This window comes from Zalophus californianus, chromosome 7 (assembly GCF_009762305.2).
Source record: "Zalophus californianus isolate mZalCal1 chromosome 7, mZalCal1.pri.v2, whole genome shotgun sequence".
NCBI classification, from domain to species: domain Eukaryota; kingdom Metazoa; phylum Chordata; class Mammalia; order Carnivora; family Otariidae; genus Zalophus; species Zalophus californianus.
In genome coordinates, this window is record NC_045601.1 from 40,609,771 (window position 1) to 40,634,898 (window position 25,128).

Sequence of the window (25,128 nt, forward strand, 5' to 3'; positions counted from 1 at the left end):
TATGCTAAGCAAAATAAGTCAAAGAAAGACAAACACCATATTATTTCACTCATATGTGGAATTTAAGATACAAAACAAATGAGCAAAGGGAAAAAAAGAGAGAGGGAAGCAAACCAAGAAACAGACTCTTGACTAAAGAGAACAAACTGATGGTTACCAGAGGGGAGGTGGGTGGGGGATGGGTCAAATAGGTGGTGGGGATAAAGGAGGACTCTTGTGATGAGCACGGGGTATACAGATGCGTTAAATCACTATATTGTACACCAGAAATGAATACTATACTGTATGTTAACTAGAATTTAAATAAAAACTTAAGAAAAAGAATGAGGCAAAAAATAATTATTTCAGAAAGTGAGACTTTATAAATGTAAGAAAGCAGGGGAGCTATGAGGACTCAATTTGATGTTGGCCACCATGTTTTTATAATGAATCCAATGTGTGTAATTCCTTCACCCAGATCAAAAAAAGAAATTATTGTATAAATACTAAACATTTGGACAATAGGAATGATCTGACAATTTGTAGACAATAAAGCACTAATGCTTAATAAAAAAAAAATCCACGTGCTTAACAGTTTAATTCTACTTCAGGGTTTCTTAAGCTCAGCACTACTGACCCCCATAGCCAGATAATTCTTTGCCGTCAGGGTCTCCTGGTAGGACTGCAGGATGCTTGGCAGCTTGGCAGCATCCCTAGTCTCTGCCCACTAGGTGGCAGTAGCGCTTTCTCTCCCCGGCCCCCACCCTAGCTGCGTCAAAAATGTCTCCAGATACTGCCAAATGTCCTCTCTGAGGCCAAATTGTCACTCCCGCAAGTTAAAAACTACTGTTCTACTCTAACGCTCTTTATACTGTTTACATAATAGCATGTCATTCCATAACTCTCTGAAATATAGTTTTAATGGCTATAATACATTTTATTGAAAATTAATTTAGTGCTACACCTAAGATATTAATTTAGATTCTTCTATAAAAAAATTGTATTTGAGAAAACAATCGGGTTCTTTGAAGTCTACCCCTCTGGTATATGTAAGATATTAAGTTAGACTTTGTCGATGAAATAATACGTAGGAAGTGATTTATACTGTAAAGTTTAACTTCCTCCTTTAAAATGTGTCGCCCTTTTTCAGTTGGTATAGCTAATACGATAAAAATAAGACTTGTATCGGTAACAACTTTCTTGAACAATGAAGAGTTTATTTGATTACTGTATACAGACATGACCTAAGTCAACAATCAAATAAAAGAGCATGCATATATATCTGAAAATGAAAATAAATTCATTAATCCATTGTTTAAAAATTCAGAATTTTATTATTTTCCTAAAATGTCTAATAAATCAAAATTTACTAAAACTTTGGTTTTGTTTTTGTTCCTTTTAAAATATATGCTTAAATATATATTAAAAGCAAGCATTTTGCTATTTCTACCTACAACATTCACTAAATATTTATGTGTTATGTTATCTACTTTAAGAAAGATATAAAAACTGAGGTCTGCATTCCTGAGGAAATCATTTTAGAAACAAGTCACAAGACACAAAAGCCCTAAGAATAAGAAAAGACAGTATAAAGTAACTAGTAAAGTGTTTTGTATAATTCATATCAAAGAAAAACATATGCACACACATACGCCAAAGTTAAGGAAGACAGCGAAATTCATTTAATAAGCATGTTCCACATAAACAATTTGTCACAAATTTTGTGTTCTGAGAGTCCACATGAAAAATCACAGTATACATAGACTAGAAGTAAAATGAATCAAACAAAAACATCCTGGAGATATACAGGTTGTCAAACTTTTGCAATTTTTCCAAATCCTTTTAGGGTTTGGGGAAAAGTGGTGCATTTTTGGTTAAAAATAAATATTCTCTATATGTTTTTGATTACTATTCCTTCCTGTCAAAAAAAAAATGTCCTACAAATTCCATAAAGTTTTAAATGAACAGTGTTTGCTTTATATTTACCAAGAAACGGGTTATCTGTTACCATAAAAATGGAATTAAAAATACATCTGGCCAAGTAAATCTAAATGAGAGCAGTGGATTTTGTTGGGTTTATAGATAATGATATGTATTTAAGTGACCATACATTCTTAACCTTTTCCTGGAGTGCAATTTGGAAGTAATATGTCTTTTAATAACCTACATTGGACATCAATGGTTGCATTCCAAGTGAGTAGCATCACAACAAAATTGTCTAATACACACATGTTGCTTAGGGCTGCAATGTTACCATAGTTACTACCAGATCAAACATTTCAGGAAAGCAGAGCCATTAAGTCTTTCAATGTACAGAAATTCAGTACTTTTGATAGTTTTTGAGCCTTCATTTTTCTTCTTTCTTTGGCTTTTCCAATTGCCTTTGTGTTGTTTCTTCATTTTTCTTTTTTACATCTAAAAAAAATAAATATTTTTATTCACTTATAGAATATAGTGAAATATACTTCATATTATACTGGAATGAAACAGCTGAGATTTCCTTTATGCACCCTAATCATTTTCTCCTTGATTCCAACACGCTTTGCCCTCAATCTAGATATAGACACTACACAAAGGAAAGAAATATGAGTCGGTTTGGCAATCTACATTCTGCTAGTTACCTTTCTCTCCTATTCTCCAGAAGTATTACATGTCAGGCAGTCTCCTGAAGTATTATTACAATCTCCATTTATAGACTAGTCCATCAAAGCATAAACAGGTTAAGTGACTTGCTCCAAGTCACAGAGCTAGTAAATGACAGAGACACAATTTGGACCTCACCAAGTGGTTCCATAGCCCCACCCCCTTAATGATTTCCGCATAGGCATCACACTCTCTCTGAGTTCCTCACACTTTCTACCTCCCTTGCTCTTAGGAGATGATCTTTCTACTTCACAGGAAAAAAAAAAAAAATCAAAGCCATCAGGGCGCCTGGGTGGCTCAGATGGTTAAGCGTCTGCCTTCGGCTCAGGTCACGATCCCAGGGTCCTGGGATCAAGTCCCACATCGGGCTCCCTGCTCCTTGGGAGCCTGCTTCTCCCTCTGCTTCTCTCTCTCTCTCTCTCTCTCTCTCCCTCTCTCTCTTTCCCTCTGTCTCTCATGAATAAATAAATAAAATCTTTAAAAAATAAAAAAATAAAAAAATAAACCACTAAATCTGTGGTGATCTGTTAAAAAAAAAAATCAAAGCCATCAGATAAAAGCTCCCTCAACTTTCTGCCACCAAACCTCTAAAACCCCATCGTCTGTATTCATTCCTACTACCTTCCCTCCTATTACAATGGAAAATGTGCTCCTCAGGACCAGCTGCACAATTTATTGGAGCCCAGTGCAAAGTGAAAATGCAGCACCCCTTATTCAAAAAATATGGAAAACTTCAAGACAGCCACAGTAGCGCCTGACACCAAGTGCAAATCTCTTCTGAGCCCAAGGGCACTGTTCAACCACACTCACCCAGACCTTTGGAGCCGGTCTGGTGCTGCTCAGACTTTCCAGGTCTATTCCTTCATGATCGGGGATCCTATCCATTTCTACCTCATCAGGAAGCTGACAAGAGTCAGCTCTTGTCAGGACAATCATCCTCCACCTCCCTTTCACCTGACTTTCCCTTTCTCCTGACTCCTCATTTCCTCAAGTCACCACTGCCTTCACACTAACAAAGGCCTTCTTTCAACCACAAATCTTCCACATACTGTCTTGTCTTTTATCCTTTAAAGTGTATCATCTTTTGCTGTCTCCATTTTAAATGAAAACTATTAAGTCTCTATTGCTTCTCCAAAAGTGCTTACTGAAATCATCACTGGCATCTCTGAAGTTAAAGCTGACGGACTCTATTCAGTTCTTCAACTTTCATTCAGGAAATATGTATTAAGCATGTATTATGTACCAAGCAGTGGGGAAAAAAAAAAATCCAGCTCTCAGGAGACTTTTAATGAGGAATATGGGGAAGAAGCAGAACAAGTAAAATGTGTGGTATGTGAGGAGTCCTAAGTGCTATGGAGGAAATGAAAGAATAGGTGTTGTCAAGAAGTCTTGGGGCCTGGAGGTTGTGGTTTTAGATAGGATTTCCTGGGGAGAAGGGGCATGCGAACGAAGCCCTGAGAAGGGGCGGGGTGGGCTATGCCGGTAGCAGGGAGAGAGCGTCCCAAGAGAGGGAACAGCAAGGTCAAAGGCATCAATGTGCAGGAAGGAACTGTAAGATAGGCAAGCAGAGAGCTCAAGTAGACAGATGGGTATATGAGTGTGAAGTCAGAGCAGCGTCTGGCTCGAGATAACAAATCTGTGAGTGATCAGGAAGATGACATTATCCCAGTGAAATTGAACGATCACTCAAGAGGAGGGAATGTTGATAGAGAAGAAGTCAAAAGACAGTTCTGGTACCATCTACTTCATTAAGAGATAGGGGACATTAAGAAACAACAGCAGGGGAAGGAACAGTGAGTGAAGCAGGAAGAAAAACCAGGAGAGTGGAGTGTCCAGGAAGCCCAGGGAAGAACTGGAAGAAGTGTTGACGGGAAGAGGCCACGATCCACCAAGACACAACTGCCAAGAGATCGTGTAGGGTGGAGACTAAGAACGGACCACTGATTTCATCAGAGACAATGTCATTTGTGATCTTGAAATAGAGGGGTGGTGTGGTGAGGATCAGAGAAAGAGAGACAAAGGATTTGTAGGCATGTCCATTCTAAGAGCTTTTTACTAGCTGCTCCTTCTGCAAAGACCGTGCTTACCTCTGATCTTCGTGTGCCTCCTGCTTTCTTCAGCTGCCACTCAAAACACACCATCGTCATTCAGGTCTCAGGAAGGGTTGCCCTAATTTCTCGGTCTAGAGTCACGCTGTAACTCTACCACAACATCCTATTTGATTCTCTGATAGAACATATCACTGTTGACATATATTTACTTGTTTATGATTTAACTCTCCCATTGGAGATAGAAGATCCATGACAGCAAGACTCTGTCTGTCTGATTCACCACTACGCTACTGGTTTTTAGAACGGTGCTTAGCACCTAGTGGGCACTAAACTGAACGATGGATCAAATAGCGACGGGGGGGGGGTTAAAGAAAGGCCCTTTGTGACATTTACAGCTGCCACCCTCTGTCACCTCTTGCTGATATGTTACCAGGCATCATTGTCCTCCCTATGATGGTTATTAATTTGTAAGAGATAGATTAAGACAGAGTCTGAACCAGGCAAATCTCAGGCAGGTTAATTTCATGCAGGACGCAAGGCATTTGAGATCCTAGAGTTCTTCCCACCTAAAAATACTTATCAAAAACAACGACAACAAAAACCAAAGAGGACAGATCTGAGGGAAACTACCTAACAACCACTTAATAATCCACCTAATAATCCCTTTGCCCTTCCCTCTCAGGGAATGTGATCTTGCTTGGAACAATCCTTTCTTTTCTTTTGCTAGTCATTTCCTTGGCCCACCCTCCTTCTCATAAAAACTTTTCATTTTGTACAACTCCTCAGGGCTCCCCTCTAACTTGCTAGATAGGATGTTGCCTGATTCATGAATCCCTTAGTAAAGTCAATTAGATCTTCAAATTTACTTAGTTGGATTTTTGTTATTTAACAACATAAAAATAGTAACAATATTCCTTCAAATAACGGTCTCTCTAGTGACCAAAATCAAACGGTGAAGACTACTAATTCTCCTACAGTGTATTTTTTTCTCTTTCTCTCGTTTAGGTAATGTCAACAAGCATTAAGGTTTTGTGTGTGTGTGTGTGTGTGTGTGTGTGTGTGTGTGTGTGTGTGTGTGTTTGGGGTATGTGAACTTTAATTAGGCCTGTCATACTAATAAGTAACTTAGCTTCTCTACCTCTCTGGTTGAGGATGGCCCTTCAACAGCAATATCATGTTCTGGTAACCATATTCCATTTTCAAACTTAAAAGGCCAAAACCATTACACACATTTTTATTTTTTTTTCTTTCTTACCATTTTCCCATCTTATAATAGTTTGTATGTACATGTGTGATTTTTTGCTATTATTTGTAGTGTCTCATATGAGAAATGCAATGACCTCTGGGAACAGGTGAGGTGTCCCTGGCCAAACAAAGATATACTTATTTCATAGGGATCAAACCAGGAACATTTGTAACTTTGCCAGGTAACAAATAATGTCCTGAGGCAGAGGACCAAGAGCTTTCTTCTGGGACTTGCATGAATAGTGTGGATGTGTAGAAGCTGTTAGCCTCTTGCCTCCTTGGCAGCAAGAATAAATTTCTACACACATACTAAAGTCTCCCTTGACATCTAAAATGGGGCACAAGGCACAGGTAGGTATCTTGGTAATGACGTGGAACTGAAATTTTCTTTAACCTTCATGAAAATTTTTTAAATAAAAAGACTTCTTTAAAAATTTACTGACAGTATGATTATATTTATTTCCAGAAGACTAAACTCTGGAAGCTACATGAACTGTATGTAAGCAATGGGGAGACAAACCCAAGTTTTCCTTCATCGGTTTGACAGCTCCCCTTTGTCCTTAATTCAACTTTTTCCACTGAAGAATGGTTACCTTTTATACAAATACTCACCTTACAGATCTCATCTTCAATTGATAATAAACTGCTTTTTAGATATGAGAAATGGAAGGACTTATAGAATACTATAGTGAAGCACAAGCTTCCAAAGTGGTTTGCTAATGGATGACAGGAGGAAAACTATCTTATTTCTGAGTGTTTCTTGATAAATTTTTAAGTTTATTGAGGGAAGGATTATATTTGTTCACATTTTATTCCCAATAATGAGCACTACGAGTGACTCTACATGTCCACCAAATACATAAATGTTCAACTTGCACATACACATCAGGAGAGAAAAAGATGAAGCTGTTCACTTTCAGAAAGCCTAAAAAAAATGTACTTAGCCTTCAACAAAAATTGAAAGATCTTAGTCAACACGTAAGAAAAAAGAGCACTTATAACTCGTTAAAAGTGAGACTGTTCCAGAGGCAAGGATTGATTAAGAAGAGAGGGCTGCTAATTCGAAGAGAATTTGTGTGTTACCTTCCTTTATGGAGAGGGCCTCCAGTTTGAGGGGCAACTCTGAGGGCCCACCTGTCCCGGCTGAGCCCTGGATGTCTGGCACAGCATTCCGGCGGCCGGTCCTGGCCGAAGATGCAAAATTATTGACCACAGACTCCACATCAGTCATTTCTGATGGATCTGTCCTCATAACAACATCTGCAAATAGAACGTGCACATGAAGAAGAGGATGAGCCTATTTTGAGGTAAATGTTCACGGTGGCAGTGAAAGGTATGGCCAGATCAGAACCACAACAGGCTTGAGAATGGAATCACTGATCCCACCTTGCATCTCTGTCTACTGTTAGAGTCCTGAAGCTTCCATTTGCACATTCGCAGCATAGAGCAGGAAGTGCTCAGTGTGAGCCAGCTTGCTATAAATAACCCCTGAGCCGAATAAGCCACTTCGATGCTTTAGGGTGCAGTAATCTCTTGCCTTTTGTTCTATTTTTCTGTGGATGGATCAGACAAACCAGGGCTTGGAAGGAAATGAAAACTGACTTGTTCGGCCACTCCTGTAGAGACCCTGCCTGCCAGGATTTGTTTGTGGTGCTTGTTCAGGCTGAAATAAATCACTATAATTTGTAGGGCCCACATGAAACACACTCAGCTCTTACTCCTTAGAAATTCAACTTTATCTCAGAGGCGTTTTGCCCCAGTGACAGCTGTGTATTGCGTTCTGCTCGGGTCTCAGACCTAATTTTCAACAGCCTCATGTTCGTGTTTAGGAGAGTAGAACCTGTATTGCCTCTTCTTGCCTTTAAGTGGACCTGGTAATTCCTAGCGCTTTTCAAAGCATTCTTTATCATCCTAGTAATTGTCTCTATGAAAGAATTCTCAGGAAATCACTTACTGTACAGGGAGGCAGGGAGGCAGCCGATACTGTTTGTTCTAAAACTAACCCTCTTTCATATGATGTTTTCTAATGAACCTTCCCTAAGAAGTCAAAGCTGAGTAGGATCTCAAAAGCTGTGGTGGCAGCAAACATTTATTGAGAACCTATTAAGTCCTAGGCTTTCAGCTGGGCAACTGAGAGTACAAAGGAATAACAGACTCTCCGTTTTTAGGGGACTTTTACTCTCAAAGGGGAAAAAGAAGGTATACATGTGAGGACAGATACCACAGAATGTGCTCAGTACCAACCAAGGGATGGAGACAATCAATTGTGGTACTTGAGGGCAGAAATATGTGAGTCTTGACCTACCCAAAGCAAACCAAGGTTTTCACTGTTGTTGGAAGGGGGCCCTTTCCAATCGGTTAACTTCAATTCAGGAAATGCTAAAAATAAAGTGAAATAGTCACAAAACAAGTGCGTTTCGTATTCGAAACACAACTCTTTTGGTTCAGCAGACCCAAGAAATGGCACGCTGAGCTTAGCATGGGCCTCAGGAGTCCGGGAGTAGGCAAGGCTCCTTCCCCAAATTGGCTCATCTTTGCAGGAATCGTGGAAAATTTGAGAACAAGGCTAGATTTTCAGACACAACTTTGGAATCAATTAGACTTCTCACTGTTCAGTATTTGCCAACTGTCTGGCATTGACGGACAGCACAGAGTAATCTAAAGGGCACTGGACTGTTAGACAAAAAGAACTTCACCACATTACAGGCGTGTAGGTGATACTGGCTAATCCATTTAATTTCTCTGAGTCACAGTTCCTCCCTGTGTAAGGGATATAAAAACATTAGCCTGGCTGATTCACAGTGTTCTTGGGAAGAACTAATGAGATAGAGGATATAGAAACTCCTCATAACTCTAAAACCATGTTTGTTTATTGGCATCTTTGTTCACATCTCACAAAGTTTTATCTACTCCACTGCCCCTCTATATATCCCTTTAATCCTACCAAGAAATAGCTTCCTACTGGAAGAGGAAGTTTCCTAAGAGGGAAACCAGATTTATTCAATACAACATGAACATTTTCATACCTATTATCTCATTTTAAACCTCCCAATAATCTTATGAGCTAGTAAGGAATAACCCCCACTACATGGATATGGAAACCAGGGCTCAGGGGGTTTAAATGATTTATTTAATCACACAGCTGCTAACAGGGCAGACAAGCAAGCAAATCCAGTTTCAGTTCACTCTTAAGGCATGATGATATGGATTACCAAACAGTTATCTTCCCAAATCGCTATACATGAGTGATATGTATAGACAGACAGACAATAGCTACTTTCAATTCTGCCCTTCATTACTTTTTAAATAGGGAAAATTACATATATACGTATGTATGTATGTATGTGTGTTTGTGAGAGAGAAAGAGAGGGAGAGGTTCCCTATCATTTCACAGGTGTTCTTTACTGGCTTAAATGTTTGGTTATCTTGTGAGCCTCCTCCTTGCACCCCCAGCCCCATGATACATGAATGATAATTAGAGATCTCTTCTCTATAGCTTGTGAGATGTGACTGACACCAAGTTTGGAAAAAAGACCCCATTTGCAGGCTTCTACTCTGTCCTCAGCCAGTTAACAGCACATCAGAAGCCATGGGCATGATCAAGTGTTTATTTCTGTGGAGCATCTTCCTATGTCACACAAATAAGTTAACTATACTAAGATTGGAGGACCGGTTCTATGAATACCTTGATTATTCCTGGCCTGATAGTCCAAAATCTTAAAATTGAAGATAACGATACATATAAAAATATTAAGATATGCTATTTAGAATATTTAAATGCTATATATTTTATGTTAAAGGTGTGAGCAAACTTCTTTAGTAAGATGATCTATGTTAAAAGAAATATTGCATTAGAATTTGTATATAATTGAAAGGGAACTTCCAAAAGGTGGCCTATAGAGTAGGCCGTCAACATGGAAGAAGAAATTCTGGTCTCCAAGTTTATTTCAAGGCTTCTTTGCTGTTGGCTGCTATTTTGGAAGTTTCTGCTTTTGCCTCTACATCATTATTTCAGACATAGGCTTTCTAAATGAATCCTTTTTTGCTGATTAGTGTTAGAAAACAAGATCATCACAAAACTCTCAAAAAGTTTGTCAAAGTTATACTCGTTAACTACCATTTTAAGATCAGAAACAGAACTGGATGTGCAGGGTGGCCAAGCCTCAACAGGCTGCTTTACTCTGGAGCTTTACTTGGTCATTTCCAAGCTCTCTCTCTTCCCAGGACCATCTTCCTTTGAGAGCCTGCCACCGACACCAGTGCTGAGTGACCAGGATGCCAAGCTCCTCCACAAAACAGCAGTTCACCCAGACTGGCCCTCAGGGCTGTGGCGAGAGGGAGTTCTCTACTGTGAAAAGTCATGTCATCTTCCTGACAGAAGGTGTCGGTGACTTAGAGCTCACTGGTGGGTAGGTACACTGGAACCCACGGGGTGATTCTCAAATGGGCTCTTTTCATTCTCTGGCAAGGAGATTTATTGCAGCATTGGAAATAATCTGAAAGTCTGTGAGGGAAGAACGGTCGAATAAACTATATAATATTATATTATGGAACATTATACAGCTACTATAAAGAATGTGTTAAATCCAGTTAGATCTACCTACGGAAATGTGTCCGTGACACATTGTAAAGTAAAGCAAATTTTAAAAGTAATACTTACAGTGTGGGGGAGGGGAAGTAATGAATATAATATGATCTCAACTTTGTAAAAAGAATAAAAAACGCTAGCTGAAAATATAAGAGAGAACAAGGAGAATATTAGCCATTTGGTGGTACTTCCTTATGTATGTTAACTTGTAATAATGAGCCTGTATTATCATTGTAATCTAAAAGTACTGAAAGACATTCATCTGGCAAAACTAAGAATACACAGATATTCTAGCACAGAGTCTCTAAGAGTCACACTTTGACAATTTAGCCAAAAATAGCGTATCTTTAAGTGTAAGCTTCTCCCTGTCCCAAAGAGTCATCTTACATGCCTGTCGTTATTGTCTTCTGCAACATTGATTGCATATGTCTGATTTTTTTTTTCTTTAGAGGGATGATTATATACGTTGTAAAAGAACAAAATGGAGCAACAAAGTCTAGCTAAGAGTCTCCTTTAAAATAGTGTTGGGAGGCCATAAGGGAGGAGGAATTTATGCACATCCTCAACGGAGAAACTATGAACTTTTTGAACTTTTAAGCCAGCCGCAAGCCCTCAGCCTGGACTTAACTTCCTCCTCACCATGGCAACTGGATCACCCACGGTCTTCGTTTCTAAAGGAGCCAATTCGGTTTAACAAGCTTCAATCCTTCCTTTGCATACACAGCCAATTCCAGTTAACCCAACTTCAATCCCTCTTTCTCACACAGAGGACCTAAATGAAAACTACACTCCTAACCTTCCACCTTTATAACTCTGCCTGCCCACCGCCACCCCCCCCCCGCCTTTGTCTTCGTTGGAACACAATTTGGGTGTCTACCTGAATCTGTGTTTCCCGAACTGCAATTCTAATTGCCCAAATAAATGTCTATCCGCTTTGATTTTCAGTGAATCCTTTCTTGGTCAACATTATGGAGAGGAGAGAACTGCTCTCTTCAAATGCTTTGTGACATTTAAAAAATATATAAATCCACAGAAAGAGGAGGAAATAGTACTAATAAATAAATACAGAAGAGAGATTAACATCCAAGTTCTTTTAATTTTCTGGGCTTAAAAAAGCTAATTAGGTTTGTTTGCTAACCAAGGCAGCTGACTCACTAGCAACTCTTCCTCTTCTTCTTCTACAGAATTAGGCGGGGAATCTGGATGAGTTCTGCTTTGTCAACTGCGGGTGATTACAGGAGCTGAAACCATTTGGACATTTGGAGATTTCAGAGATGTCCTCGCATGCCCCCAGCAAGATGATGTAATTTTCATCTCTTTTGAAAACACACCATTTTCAGGGTGCCTTAACCAAAGCCCGTCCCCCAGTCCCATATACACACATGCCGGCATTTGCATCTATGCAATATCGAAAATGCAACAGCAGCACAACTGAAGAGGACAAAGATGTTCAAGCTAAATGGAGACCTGGAGGAAGACATATATATATATATATATATGTAATATATATGTACTTATATATACATATGTATGTACACGTGTGTATTTATATATATTTATGTATATAAAATCACTAGTCAGCTCCCAGTGGGCTCAAAAAAGCCTGCTAAGAAAGGAGTGTGTTAGTACGTTGTAAGTATAATCAGAAACAAAAGTTTTTGCAACTTCTTTCTCTCCCAGCGGAGATGGCCCACCCTCTTAGCTCACACTCATTCTTTTCTCAAGTTTCCTTACTTGAAGCCAAGACGGCAAGAAGGTGGTTAACTTCTCTCTAATCTCTGGATCCATATCACTCACTTCATCTCCCACTGTGAAACTCATTCTGCATGTAAGACTTGAAATACACTTCTTACCTGCTAAATTAGTTCTTTGGGGGTATGAGTCAAGCTATCTGAAAAAAAAAAACACTTAAAGTAACAAGGAAGAACATGTATTTTGGAAAATTAGTGCTTTTCCTGGTCAAAAGAAAGAGAGGATGAGATAGAGTGAGACATGGACTGGTCTCAGTTGATAAACAAAGTCCTCATCTGTCTCTCTCCTGCTTTCAGCACCTTGATACCTTATGCTAGATTTCTTCAGTTCTCTGCCTACAGCTCGTATTTTGCAAAATTTTCTGTTCTGGAGTGCAAAAACTTCTTCCAAACAAGGTGAGAGAACTATAATAATTGCCTCTTAATGTGGACCAACAAAAACAGATGATTATTTATTCATCCAGTTGACATTTATCAAGCTCCTACTAAATTATTAAGTGCCCGGCCCTGTGCTAGGCCCACAAGCTACAGAGGAATCCACAGTCTGGTGAGATCAAACACATTTTGATCTTTTCAGTAGCTTTCTTGTCCTCAAACCCTGTTCTTTGGAAATAAAGTGTCCACCTCTAAAAATGGGAATCCTAACACAGCTATTCACCTAAGTACCAAGACCATTTTAGGCTAAACAGAGTTTACATGAAATGTATACCTATATAAAACTTTTTTTTTTTAACTTAGAGACCTTCTTTTTTTTTTTTTTTTTTTTGGTAATTCCTCCACATATGGAACTTCCGTGCTTCAAGTACAAGCCAAAGGCAATTCTACCTCTTGTCTGTTGACACACATATTATTTTTCATGCTTAAATTCTTGCCTGATAATGATTTAAACAGGCCCTTCAACATATATTGGTAGGCACATGAAAGCTATTTTTCCCACCAGAATTTTTGACAACTTAAACCTATAAAATTCTAAATATAAAGTCCAATTGATTTTCCCATAATCTTCCAGATAAAGTAGTGAGCAAATCTGAATAGCTTTGTGGCATAATAACATTCTTATACTAAGATAGGGTCACTTAGAATAACAATACGGACTGATGTGGATAAAGATAAGAACATCAACTTCACTAAGCATGCAATCTCCTTGAATGTAGGGGTCACATTTAACTGGTCATCCTACTTTTTCTTTTCCTGCTAGAAACTCTTGCCCAAAACACGCCCTCCATAAAGGATTGTGGGGAGTTAGTTTGCCACAGGCCAACCCCTACCCCTTGCAGCTTCCCAAAATAGTAAGTGATACAGACCCAGACACTTCCGTGATGCATTAACGTGATACAGCCAGTTTGTGTCAAAGTCTTTTCTAAGTTCAGACAGTATTCTTTCTGCCATTATCATGACTCCCCCTGCTCCTCTCCAAAACAGATTTCCCTAATTATTAGTACGTTATCTCGAGTAGCCCATACGTGTGTGTGTGTGGGAATTATGCATGATGGGTGGTATCCAGCACACACAGTGATATTTTCAGTTCTCCTTTAGATGAACGTAATTCTAAATGGTTTTAAGTTGTTGCAAAGTATCCCTCTTATTTTACATCTGACATAGATTTGGCCTTTTACTTCCCACCTTTTTATTTCTATCTTTCTGAGTGATCAGAATTTGAGAGCACTTAGCTTGAATTAGAAGGAACCATTTTCATTCCCCCCGCCCCCCGCGCTTTACCTCAAACCCTACCTGTACGCCTTCATTCTCACGTATTCCTCACATTTTCCTTTCTATTCAAGGGACTCAAGTATCATTGTTTTCTTATTTCATTAAGGTACCGGAGCCTACTTAAGGAAGTATTTGGATTCAATTCAAAAAGTATTTATTTAACACCGACTGTGTGTAAAGCACTGTGCTATTTACCACAATAAGTAAAGACTTCCCCTGCCTCAATTGGAGACCTGGAAAGGCTGCATGACAGGCAGCTCCCCGACATGCACACAGGAAGGAGTGGTTAGTTCCAAAAGAGAAGATGGGGCAGAGCTGCAGAGGGGGGTCCCGGAGAAAGAGCGAGCAAATTCCAGAGAGAGACTGCTCTCAGATCATTCACTTCTCATCTTTGCCTTTTCCAACCATTTTCGGACACAAAATAACTTTTTAATTCGAACACAAAATAACCTCTCAAAATAACTTTTGAAATCTTAGATTTCAAAAAAGGCACAAAGACTCTCCAAGCTCACAAAAGCCCAAGAACTGAATTTGCACTACTGGGAAAATGAAATAATTTTGAGGATCCCATGGTTTGCTTGTACCACTTCCATGCCTGAGTGAACACAACCTGTCTGTGCAGAGGGTGTCCGTGCAAGTCCTAAGAAGTCATTTCCTTTTTTTAATGAGATGGTGGTTTTAAAATGTCAAGTGACTTTCGATGACATCAGTAGGAAGGAGAAAAAGGGAAGCTAATCTGACCAACATGGTCATGGTAAAAATGCCTTTGTATCCCTCTACCTAGTACATTATAGTTGCCTAATAAATTCAATAAATAAATATTGAATTAATAGCTGCTATCTATAAATTATGGGCAGGCAAACATAGCTAGTGAAGGTGCTTTTAATTATTAATATTCTCAATAAAGACTGAAAGTTCAGTTAATCAAATATTAAAATGAATTTTATGACATCACCAATAAAGTAGGGCAGGATGTAGGCTAGTGGCAAATACAATGCCTTGCAGGTGTGGGTAACATCAATTGTCATATGCAGAGCAGAAGTTAATGCAAAAACTCTTATGGAATCACCCTCACCCAAGGCATATGAATAGTTACATTCTTCAGACATCGGGTCTCTGGAAGGGATTCATAAACATTAAACTGTGAACAGACTGCCCTACCTAAAGTCAGTTAACACACAATTCTATCAGCTTTCCCTTGTGCAAATATGAAGTCCTCTAACACTTTAAATAGCCCAGATCCTATAGTTTTAACTCATTTAACTAATTCTCTTTTATCATTTTCATTCTCAACAAGGGGAAAAAAATAGAGCCTTTAGCCTCTGGGCTTATTTTCTTTACCTGAGATTATTATTGAGAGTGATACATCTATGACAAAAAATAGTCCCATAATTATTATTCCATTGTAAAGGTAATCTAAAGCAATAGCTTAAGCTTGGATACTTTAAACTGCCTGCTTTTATTTCAGAAAATTTTTATAACTTATATATGCTCATCTGTCTTCAAAAGGAAAAATGTAGTGATACAAAACAAAAGAAATATTTTTACTAACGTACACAAATTTATATATATAAATGTGTACCGTATTCATCAAAGCCATTACTTTAGGAACTACATTTGTATTTCACCTCTCAAAATATTTTTGTGATTTCATCAGTGCAACCCACTTTATACTCCTATATAATATAATGGAAGAATAATGCTACATTTAAAATACAACGTTATATTTTATAGTGAATTGTTTTTAATTAAAAACTATCCCAATTGATCACCCATTTCTTTGTACTGAAATGACTTCAGGTTTTCTTCAAAGCTTCCTTAAGTAATTTAGATTTGCATATATTCAGAAGAATTCTATTTCAATATTTCAGAGCAGAGCTTTGAGCAAAGACAGCATTACTGAACTACCTTAATACACCCTTGGAATGACTGCCCTTAAATCAGTCCTCATATTTATTAAGCAGCCCAAATGGAATAGTGGAAAGTTTGGTCACCTAAAAGTGAGCATGTAGCAGAATCTTGCATTGCCTTCTAATAAAATTGCAACTTTCTTTCCTTTTTTTTTTAAATTTTATTTATTTATTTGACAGAGAGAGACACAGTGAGAGAGGGTACACAAGCAGGGGGAGTGAGAGAGGGAGAAGCAGGCTTTCTGCTGAGCAGGGAGCCCAACGTGGGGCTCGATCCCAGGACCCTGGTATCATGACCTGAGCTGAAGGCTCAGGCTTAACAACTGAGCCACAAAGGTGCCCCTAAACTTGCAACTTTCAACAAGACATTTAACTTCTCTGTTAATTAAGTTTCTACATTTATCAAAAGTAGAATTAATATTACCTATTTTACTACCTTGGAACCCAACAAACTAATGGATATAAACATGCTTGGTTAACGACCACACAAATGAAATTTGTTTAGAAATCAATCATAATAATTTATAGGCACTATAATAGATTATCATTATAAACATTGATTATCCTGTTAAAGAAGGCTTTTCCTTTGGCTCTAGAGACAGCCTCTGACATTGTAAGTTACAAAGACAAGAAAAGATTAACACAGAGATATTTCCAGAAATTTGGTGTTTCGGAGGAAAACAGCATAAAAAATTTACATTCTGCCCCCCGAAACCCCTCCAAGTTGGCTACCGTTCTGCAACATCTCTTCCACATAAGCCACCTGTCACAGAAGACCACATCTTACACCATTCATCATGGTTTCTCCCTAAGGGTAAACCGTTTGTATACTTTCAGCAATGAACTATGTTTGGGTGTTTCATTACTAGCTAAAATGGGATTGGAATTCTCTATTTCTTCATGAAACCTGAAAAACAATTCTTAATCTGAGTAATAGCATAACAACATTATATGGTGAGGAAAGAAGGATCACAAAATTAGCAAGAGAATTCTGCCTTTTCAATAAGCCTCCTCACCCCCTTTAAAACAATGTCTTCTCCCGGTTACTCCTAACCTCCCTTAACTTGCTCTATTTTCCCTTAGCACTTAGTAGCTATAACACATATTATAACTTACTATGATTGCACTGCTGTTTACTATCTCCCTCTACTACAGTGTAAGCTCCACAAAGGCATAGGTTTTTGTAGGCACAGGTTTTTATAGGTTTTTCACTGATGTATCCATAGCACTAAGTCATGCCTGGCACTCACTCAGTAGGTACTCTGATAGAGTTTGTTTACTGAATGAAACAATTATCCTTCCACATTTCTCTTTCAAAATGAATTCTTTTCTTTTTGCATATGAAAATAATACATGCTCATTGTTGGGAAAAAAATGACAATTCTTCTGGAAGAAAAAAAAGGAAATTTCCTTTTACCCATTATCCAGTGATAGTACTATTATAATTCTGGCGCATATCCTAACAGAATTTTTTCAGTGTTCACAAACACAGATGCACACAAACATCTTACATGTCTGTATTTTGAAGTTAAATTATATTTATTTAATATCATTTTGTCATATCTTTTATAAATCATTTGATCATATCTTATAAAATATAATCGTTTTCAGGCTGACACAATTCTGAATTTTTAATGAAAGTTTGAAAAAAGGAAATTTTCTAGCAAATCAACATTTCAGGGCTCATACCAACTATGTAAAATAGACAGAGCCAAAAGCTCAAACATGAAAAACATGACTGAGGACTGAAATCATTCACAAACCTTTCCTTAATTAAATTGAATAAAGTTGATTTATAGGTAAGATGCTTTTTAAAATGTACACAACTTTAAAAGTTCCAGTAATGTCTTTTTCTCCTATTTCATCAAAGTAAAAAAAAAAATTCTTTAGGATGTTTTTTAGTCTCTTTTTGAATAGATTTAATTTTCATCTTTTTTTCTTCCAAATGAGAAAAATGAGGAAATGATTGAGCCTTTTCAAGCTCTGATTTGTTTCCTAAGTTCTCTTCAGTATTTTATTTTTCTTTGCAGAAGAAGAAATCATTTTAGTGTTTCATCAAGCAAAAAATTCAATCAAAATCACAGTAGCAAAAATTTTAAAGTTGTTTTGAGGATTTTCTGGATCATATAGGCAAAAAAAAAAAAAAAAAATTCCCAACCAAATAGCAAGTAACTTCAGAAAGAAAAGTCCTACCATTGAAAGATTTTTGTTCTTCAAATTATGTATATTGATGTTTGCCTAAAATTAGGTTAATAGAAATGAAATTATTTATATGGATGCATCTAACCTTTTAAAAAAGCCTTTTGTAAAAATAATACAGTCTGTTACTATGTTTCTTTAATATTATATAAGTTCATTAGAAAAAAATGAATCTTCATGAAAAATGGTATCTAAAATATATTCAACAGGCATAATAAAAAAGTTCAAAGCCAGTATATATAATAATTTTCAAAACAGATGCTCAGAAAAGCATGATAAGGGAAATATCCAAAATTTTAACAGTAGTTCTTCATGAGTGGTGTTATTATACATGATTTCTATTCTCAGAACTTTGTGCTTTCTAAATTTTCTATGATGAAGATTTTTATTATGTGAAAAAAGGTATAAACATGGGTTGAACACACACCATTTTAAATCACTTTAGTGAAATTCAGTGCATGTGATTCTGTACTGTGGGGCAGTCATTACCATCTTCATTTTAAAGGTGAGAAAACTGAGGATCATAAAAATGAAATGATTTGGCTAAGCAACAGAGCTAGCGAATGGCAGAGGCAAGCCCAGAAACCATTTCATCTGACACCTCATACATTGCTCCTTCTATTACATCTCACCAAATATTTGTTGAACAGAGATTCAGCCTTCATTCAGCCAACTGTTATTGAGCATCCTTCATTCAGGACAAGATTCTAGAGAAATAAGACTAAACACTGTAATTACCAGAGTGGGGACACACACAAAAAAGCATAATGCATGGTCTTTACTCTGAAAAAGTATGTGACCTAATTGTACAGACGAAATACATGCACATTAAAGGGAATGTAAAAACAGAAGTCAACATATGATATATCCATCTAAGTGGTATAAATGAAAAATGCTATAGAAGTATAAAAGGGAAATGGCTATTGAATTTTGGGGTGATTAAAAAAGACTTCATAGAAGCTATAGAACACACATTGGGCCCTAATATTTGGGAGGGATTCATACAGATAAAAAAGACAAGAAAAGGCTTACCAAGCCAGGGAAATAATGCAAGCTAACACATGAAGTGAGTGTAAAAGGCAACTTCCAAGTAAAGGAAAAGGAAACATCTAGCTCTCATGGAATGTTAAGCCATGTAGAGTTGGAAAAATAAGTTGGATCATAGTCATCACTGTAACCCAAATTGCAAAGAAAATGAATGCCATTAAAAGGAGATTGTGGGGGCACCTGGTGGCTAAGTTGGTTAAGTATCCCCCACTCTTGATTTCAGCTCAGGTTGTGATCTCAGGGTCATGAGTTCAAGCCCGGTGTTAGGCTCCACACTCAGCAGAGAGTCTGCCTCTCTCTCTCTCTCTCTCCCTCTCCTTCTGCCCCGCCCCCCGTCCCCCCACCCCCCACCCCGGGCACACAAGCTCTCTCTCTCCCTCAAATAAATAAATAAATCTTAAAAAAAAAAAAAAAAAAGGAGATTGTGTTCCTCCCTCTGAGCCCTGGGGAACCATAAACACTTCTAAGTCACATAATAAAAGTGTGCATAAGATGCATTGTCGGCAAATAGAGACTGATGTGAAGGAGTATTGTTAGAAGGCTATTAAAAATGGAAGTTCTGTAAGCAAATCCACCGTAAGAGTGATATGCTGATCACAGAATTTATATGTAAATACAACATACCCAAGAATAACTTCTTATTTAAAAAGGAAGGAAAAAGGTAGAAGGACTTACAATGAGAACTCATTATAAAGTTTAAGGACTTAGATCATCAGATATAAAGATTGATTACAAAGTTTTAGGTATTAAGATAGTGTGGCATTCTTCAAGGATAGACAGAATAATAGAATAAAATAGAGATTCCAGAAATAGACACATACATATGGTCTTTGATTTGTGAAAAGGGCAAAGCTGGTGATGTGATCACTGAACCATTGCTGGTGATCTTGGAGGATTCTTAGAGAGGAAACACCAGAAAACTAGGTATTGACATTGATGGGAAGATTGTTGATCATGGAAAAAAAGAGATGGGGCTTATAATAATTTGTGACAAAATTCTAAGATTATTAAATGAGTGACTTCAAGTTATGGTTTCTTCCCTTGAATTTTGTATTTAAATATTGTCATACAGATAAATTGAAAAAACAGTGTATAACCTCCATTTGATTTCAACAATTGGTAACAGCTATATTTACTCTCTCTCTGTAAACATACACACAGTTTTTGTCAATCATTTGAAAGGAAGCTTCTGATACCATAACACTTCCCATCAAATAGTTCAGCATGTATCTAAGAACTACATTCCTCTTTATATCCATAATACCATTGTATTTCCACATTTTTTTTTTTTTGCACATTGCAATTCTCAGATAATTCCCCCTTTCCCTTAAAGTACAGCTTTTAGAAATTCCTTTGGGAAATTAGTGGGTTTTGTATGTCTGAAAAGATCTATTTTATCCTCATCTTGGTACACTATTCTAGGTTGAAGTTACCTTCTACAAGCACTTCAAAATACTAACCTACTTTATTCCATTTTTGCTGTTAAGACGGTTGTTGAATATAATAATTTTATGTGGCAACTTGGCTGAACCATAGGGTGCCCAGTATTTGTTTAAACAATATTCTGGGTGTGTCTGTGAGGGTGTTTCTGGAATTAACATTTGGATCAATGGACTAAGTAAAGAAGATTGCCTTCTCCAAGCCACTGAAGTCCTCAATATAATAAAAGACTAAGGAAGGAAAAATTTGCCCTCTCTGCCTGACTGTCTCACAGCTGGGGCACCAGTCTCTCCCCTGCCTTCAGATTCAGACTGGGACTGGAACTTAAATCATCGCTCTTCTGCTTCTAAGGCCCTTAGACTTGGAAGGGAACTATACCATTGTCTCTCCTGGGTCTCCAGCTTACTGACTACAGATCTTGGAATTTCTCAATCTCCATAATAGCATGAGTCAATTATTTATAATAAACATATACCCTATTGGTTCTGTTTTTCTAGAGAACCCTGATTAATACACTGATGGTATAATTGTCATACTTGGTGGTTTGTGGAGTCTTTTTTTCTGGCTAATTTTGAGGGTTTATCTCTTTGGTGTTCTGAAATGTCATACAAGGTGCCTAGGTACCTTTTTGTTTAACCTTCTCAAGATTTGTTAATATTCCTGAATTTAAGACTCACCAATTCTGGAAAATTCTCAGGTGGTATTTATTTAAATATTACTTTTTTTCTTTATTATTTCCTTGGAAATTCCAATTAGACACATGAGGTAGACACTCTATTAACCATGTCTCTCAACCTTTCATAGTTTCCCTTTCTTTTGTTTCTCTGTGTTATATTCTGCATGTATTCAATTTTTTTTTTAAAGATTTTATTTATTTTTCAACAGAGAGAGACAGAGAGAGAGGGAACACAAGCAGGGGGAGTGGGAGAGGGAGAAGCAGGCTTCCCACTGAGCGGGGAGCCCAATGCGGGACTCCATCCCAGGACCCTGGGATCATGACCTGAGCCAAAGGCAGACACTTAACGACTGAGCCACCCAGGCACCCGTATTCTGCATGTACTCAGATCTATCTTCCCATTCACTAGTTATCTCTTCATCTGTGTCTAATCTGCTACATAAACTACATATCAAGTTTTAATTTATATTTTCCATTTCTAGACAATCTGTTTTGCTCTTTTTCAAGTCTGCTTCACTGTATTATAGTATTTTGTTCTTTATTTATAACTTAAATACCCACATTTATCTTTTCAAATATATGAAGTCTATTTTTTAAAATTCTGTATGAATAATCCTAATATCTGAATTCTTTATACTGTGATTATGTTATTTGTTTCTGTATAATCTATCTCATGGTGGCTTATTTCCTTGCATGTTTCATGATTTATGGTTGTAAACTTATATTTTTTAAAACTTTTTCCTTGAAATAACCTGAGACCCTAATTAAAGTGTTTTCCTTTATATAGGCTCTGAATTTGCCTCTACTGGGGTCCGGGAGCACTACTAAATTGGTTAGCTTTAAATTCTCAGCATGAAATTTTTCACACTACAAAGTTGCAAACCTGTGTGATTTCCGCTTATAATAAATGATCAGGAGAATTTCCTCCCCTTTTCCACCTAAGTCAAGGACAAGACTGGCAAGTATCCTCACTGTCTTCCTCTGAAGGTTAGGGTTTTGCCACATTATCCTTGGACTGAGCATGTCATTCTTCAAAAGCCTAAGCCTTATGCTGGGGACCCAATTTGATTTTCCAATTTGAGTGGTTCCTAAGTTTCTTTCCTTGTCCCCAGAACATGGCTTTTTAAAACAGAAATTGTGAATTACTGGGAACTCAGAGAAGTGAGTACACCACTCACATGCCCCTAGATTTGTGATTTCTCATTGTTCTGGGCTTATGAAGAATTCTCTTATTTGCCAACATGAGCATTAATTTTAAAAATTTTTATAAAGGGGGCACCTGGGAGGCTCAGTCAGTTAAATGTCTAATTCTTGATTTTGGTTCTGGTCATGATCTCAGGGTCGTGAGCTCAAGCTCTGCATAGGGCTCCATGATGGGCATGGAGTCTGCTTAAGAGTCTCTCTCTCTCTCTCTCTCTCTCCCCTTCGGCCCCTCCCCCCAATGCATGTGTGCACATGCTCTCTCTAAATAAATAAATAAATAAATAAAATCTTAAAAAAAATTTTTTGAAAATATATCCTACATTGTAGAATGTTGTGTACTAGGGCTTTCTAAAGGACATTAAGTCTTCCATTATTTTATAAAAAGAAGTTCTAGTTAAGTTTCAATAATTTTTTTTAAATAATGCTCACTGTCTTGTTTCATGGTATAGTGGTGGAGACAAACGGGTTTTGTTTTATATTTATATTTTAAGTGATCTCTACATCCAACATGGTGCTCAGACTTACAACCCTGTGATTTAGAGTTGGATTCTCTATGAACTAAGCCAGCCAGGTGCCCCTCAATAATTTTTTATACAAGTAACAGCAAGATATTCATTTTACTCAGTCAAAAAAACAGATGTGCAATGATGTAAATGCATTATTCTTTAACAGAACTTATTTTAACTCACAGATCCCCATTTTTCCTTCAGAGAAGAAAATAGTTTTGTGATTTCAAGTATAATCATTCACCTCCACATTAAAATTTATTCTCTCTGGGGTAAATTTCCAACCAACTCACAATCATACACAGAATTCATTTCTCCATGTGGTGTAAGGCCTAAAATAAGGCTTAATATTATATGCTGCCTTGACATCTGGGAGGGCTTTCAAATGGCCTAACTATAAGTTTCCTTCCCCACTCTGTTTTCATGGATAAGGTATGCTAGCCAAACAAAGGGACCAGGCACAGTTCCTACTTATCCTTAAGTTGTGGTTTTTGCAAGCCTGTGGAATTATTCAAACAAACCAATCATATCATCTTGTAAGAACCAGGAGGCACCACACACTCGTGTTACTACAAAGTTTGCCTCCTATATTCTCCTTGGTTGTTCACTCTGTTCCTAAGTGCAATCCCTATGAAGCCCTGCATGGCCTTCAGTACCCTTCTTCCTGAGCTATAAATATATGTGACTAAAAATTTGCTGTCAATCTCATCTGTTCAGTGGCAAGTGCTGAATGTTTAGCTATTCCCATAGCCCCAGGGCAGGAATCTCTCCCTTACCAAGGGGGTGAATAAGAGGCAATAGAAACCACTGTGTCCCAAACCACATGATAAGCTCCACCGTGACTGAGGACACCTGGTCAGCCTTAATTAATTGCTCTTGGTTAACTAATCTGATTCTGTGATATGGTAAGGCTGCCTGAGATGGAAGAGCTAATTGCTGGCAGGATTGGGCTATGTCCTGTGTGATACTCTGTTGTATTTACCAGGTGTTGCCATCACTTTCCACCCTAAAACTCTCTTGCCCCCAAGATGAGAATTGTTATTTCACTGTATCCTGCTATAACCTGGTGATGTCAGGTTTAGTCTGTTTGGCAGGTGGTCTCTGCTTACCAAGGATCAGCCTACGTCACCCTGCCTGCCTGGTGACTATCAGCAGCTGCTTGGGGAAGCTATACAGACATTGTAATTGTGCACCTCTGGGACAGGCCCACAGATAGCCTTTTGTGAGGTTTGTGGAAAGAAAGGAGATCACCACCCTGTAGAGAATTGAGCATAGCATCCCAGTTGTTCATGCAAGGGTAGTGACCTTGCTGGTTTCCTGTGCCGTTGCTTCCCTTGCCACTGTTGCTTGCGCTCTCCTGACCCTCAGGAGTATCGAGGTGCACATCCATCGTGGCCCGTGGCCCAGGGGCTGGTGAAAAAAAAAAGGTAGGGGGAGGAAGGAACATTGGTACTCAACTGCTCTCCCAAAACAAAACTCATAGCCAGTGTACCTAGGCTTTGCTCAGTATTGCTGCCTACCAGCACACCAAAGGGCTAGTCTTGCAATCATTGGCCTTATGGTCTCTGTCTAAGCCATAGACAAAATGACTTTACTGGATATGGACCTTGATCCCAGGAAGACTGGCATTCCCTGGACGAAGAGGCAACCCCCTACAAAGGAGGCTGCCAAGGTCCTGAAACTTTCCCCATAAATACCTAGAAGGTCTGCAGTACAGGTGATTGTGCAGACAGAAACTGAAAGCTGCAACTTTGTGTGGCTAAAAACCTAAAATACTTTCAGCGATTTTGAACAGAGAGAGAAAAAAAAAAAAAGGAAGTCCACATGACAGAAGAGGTGGGGCCACAGCAGAAGAGGGTTCTGATCCAACAAGTCTGGTGGTAGGCCCACAACTCTTCCACAGCACTACTCTGCTCACCATGTCTCCGTTGCAACAAACATCCTAATCCTCAACAAAACACCCATGGCACCCTTGTGGCATCATGAAGGGGTTAATTCAAATGGAACATAAGCCCATGGTCTATAAACCAGCTATTGCTATTGGGGATACTCCCAACCATGATGATACTGATTTGAGGTTCTCTGGGGGAAGAAACTTATAAATATGATAGGAGTGGAGAGCACCATTCCCCACCCCCACCTCAAGTATATCCAGTCACCAAACAACAATAACAAGATAA

At 38.1% G+C, this 25,128-nt stretch overlaps 1 protein-coding gene across 12 annotated transcripts in view; it reads right to left on the reverse strand.

The window, feature by feature from the left end:
* Window positions 1–1,175: 1,175 nt before the first annotated feature.
* Window positions 1,176–25,128, reverse strand: part of PKIB (cAMP-dependent protein kinase inhibitor beta) — a 142,761-nt gene continuing 118,808 nt past the window's right edge. For 5 of the 12 annotated variants that reach the window (XM_027602619.1, XM_027602617.1, XM_027602620.1 and 2 more), the window contains 3 exons: window positions 24,254–24,358; window positions 7,002–7,178; window positions 1,176–2,394 (listed from right to left, as the gene is read on the reverse strand). In XM_027602619.1, coding sequence (XP_027458420.1) covers window positions 2,327–2,394; window positions 7,002–7,178; window positions 24,254–24,338 — 330 coding nt within the window. In that variant the 5' untranslated portion in view covers window positions 24,339–24,358 and the 3' untranslated portion in view covers window positions 1,176–2,326. Of the gene's footprint in view, window positions 2,395–7,001; window positions 7,179–12,359; window positions 12,398–18,708; window positions 18,784–24,253; window positions 24,359–25,128 lie in introns of those variants that run through there. The other 7 variants (XM_027602628.1, XM_027602624.1, XM_027602616.1 and 4 more) reach the window with 5 other exon arrangements.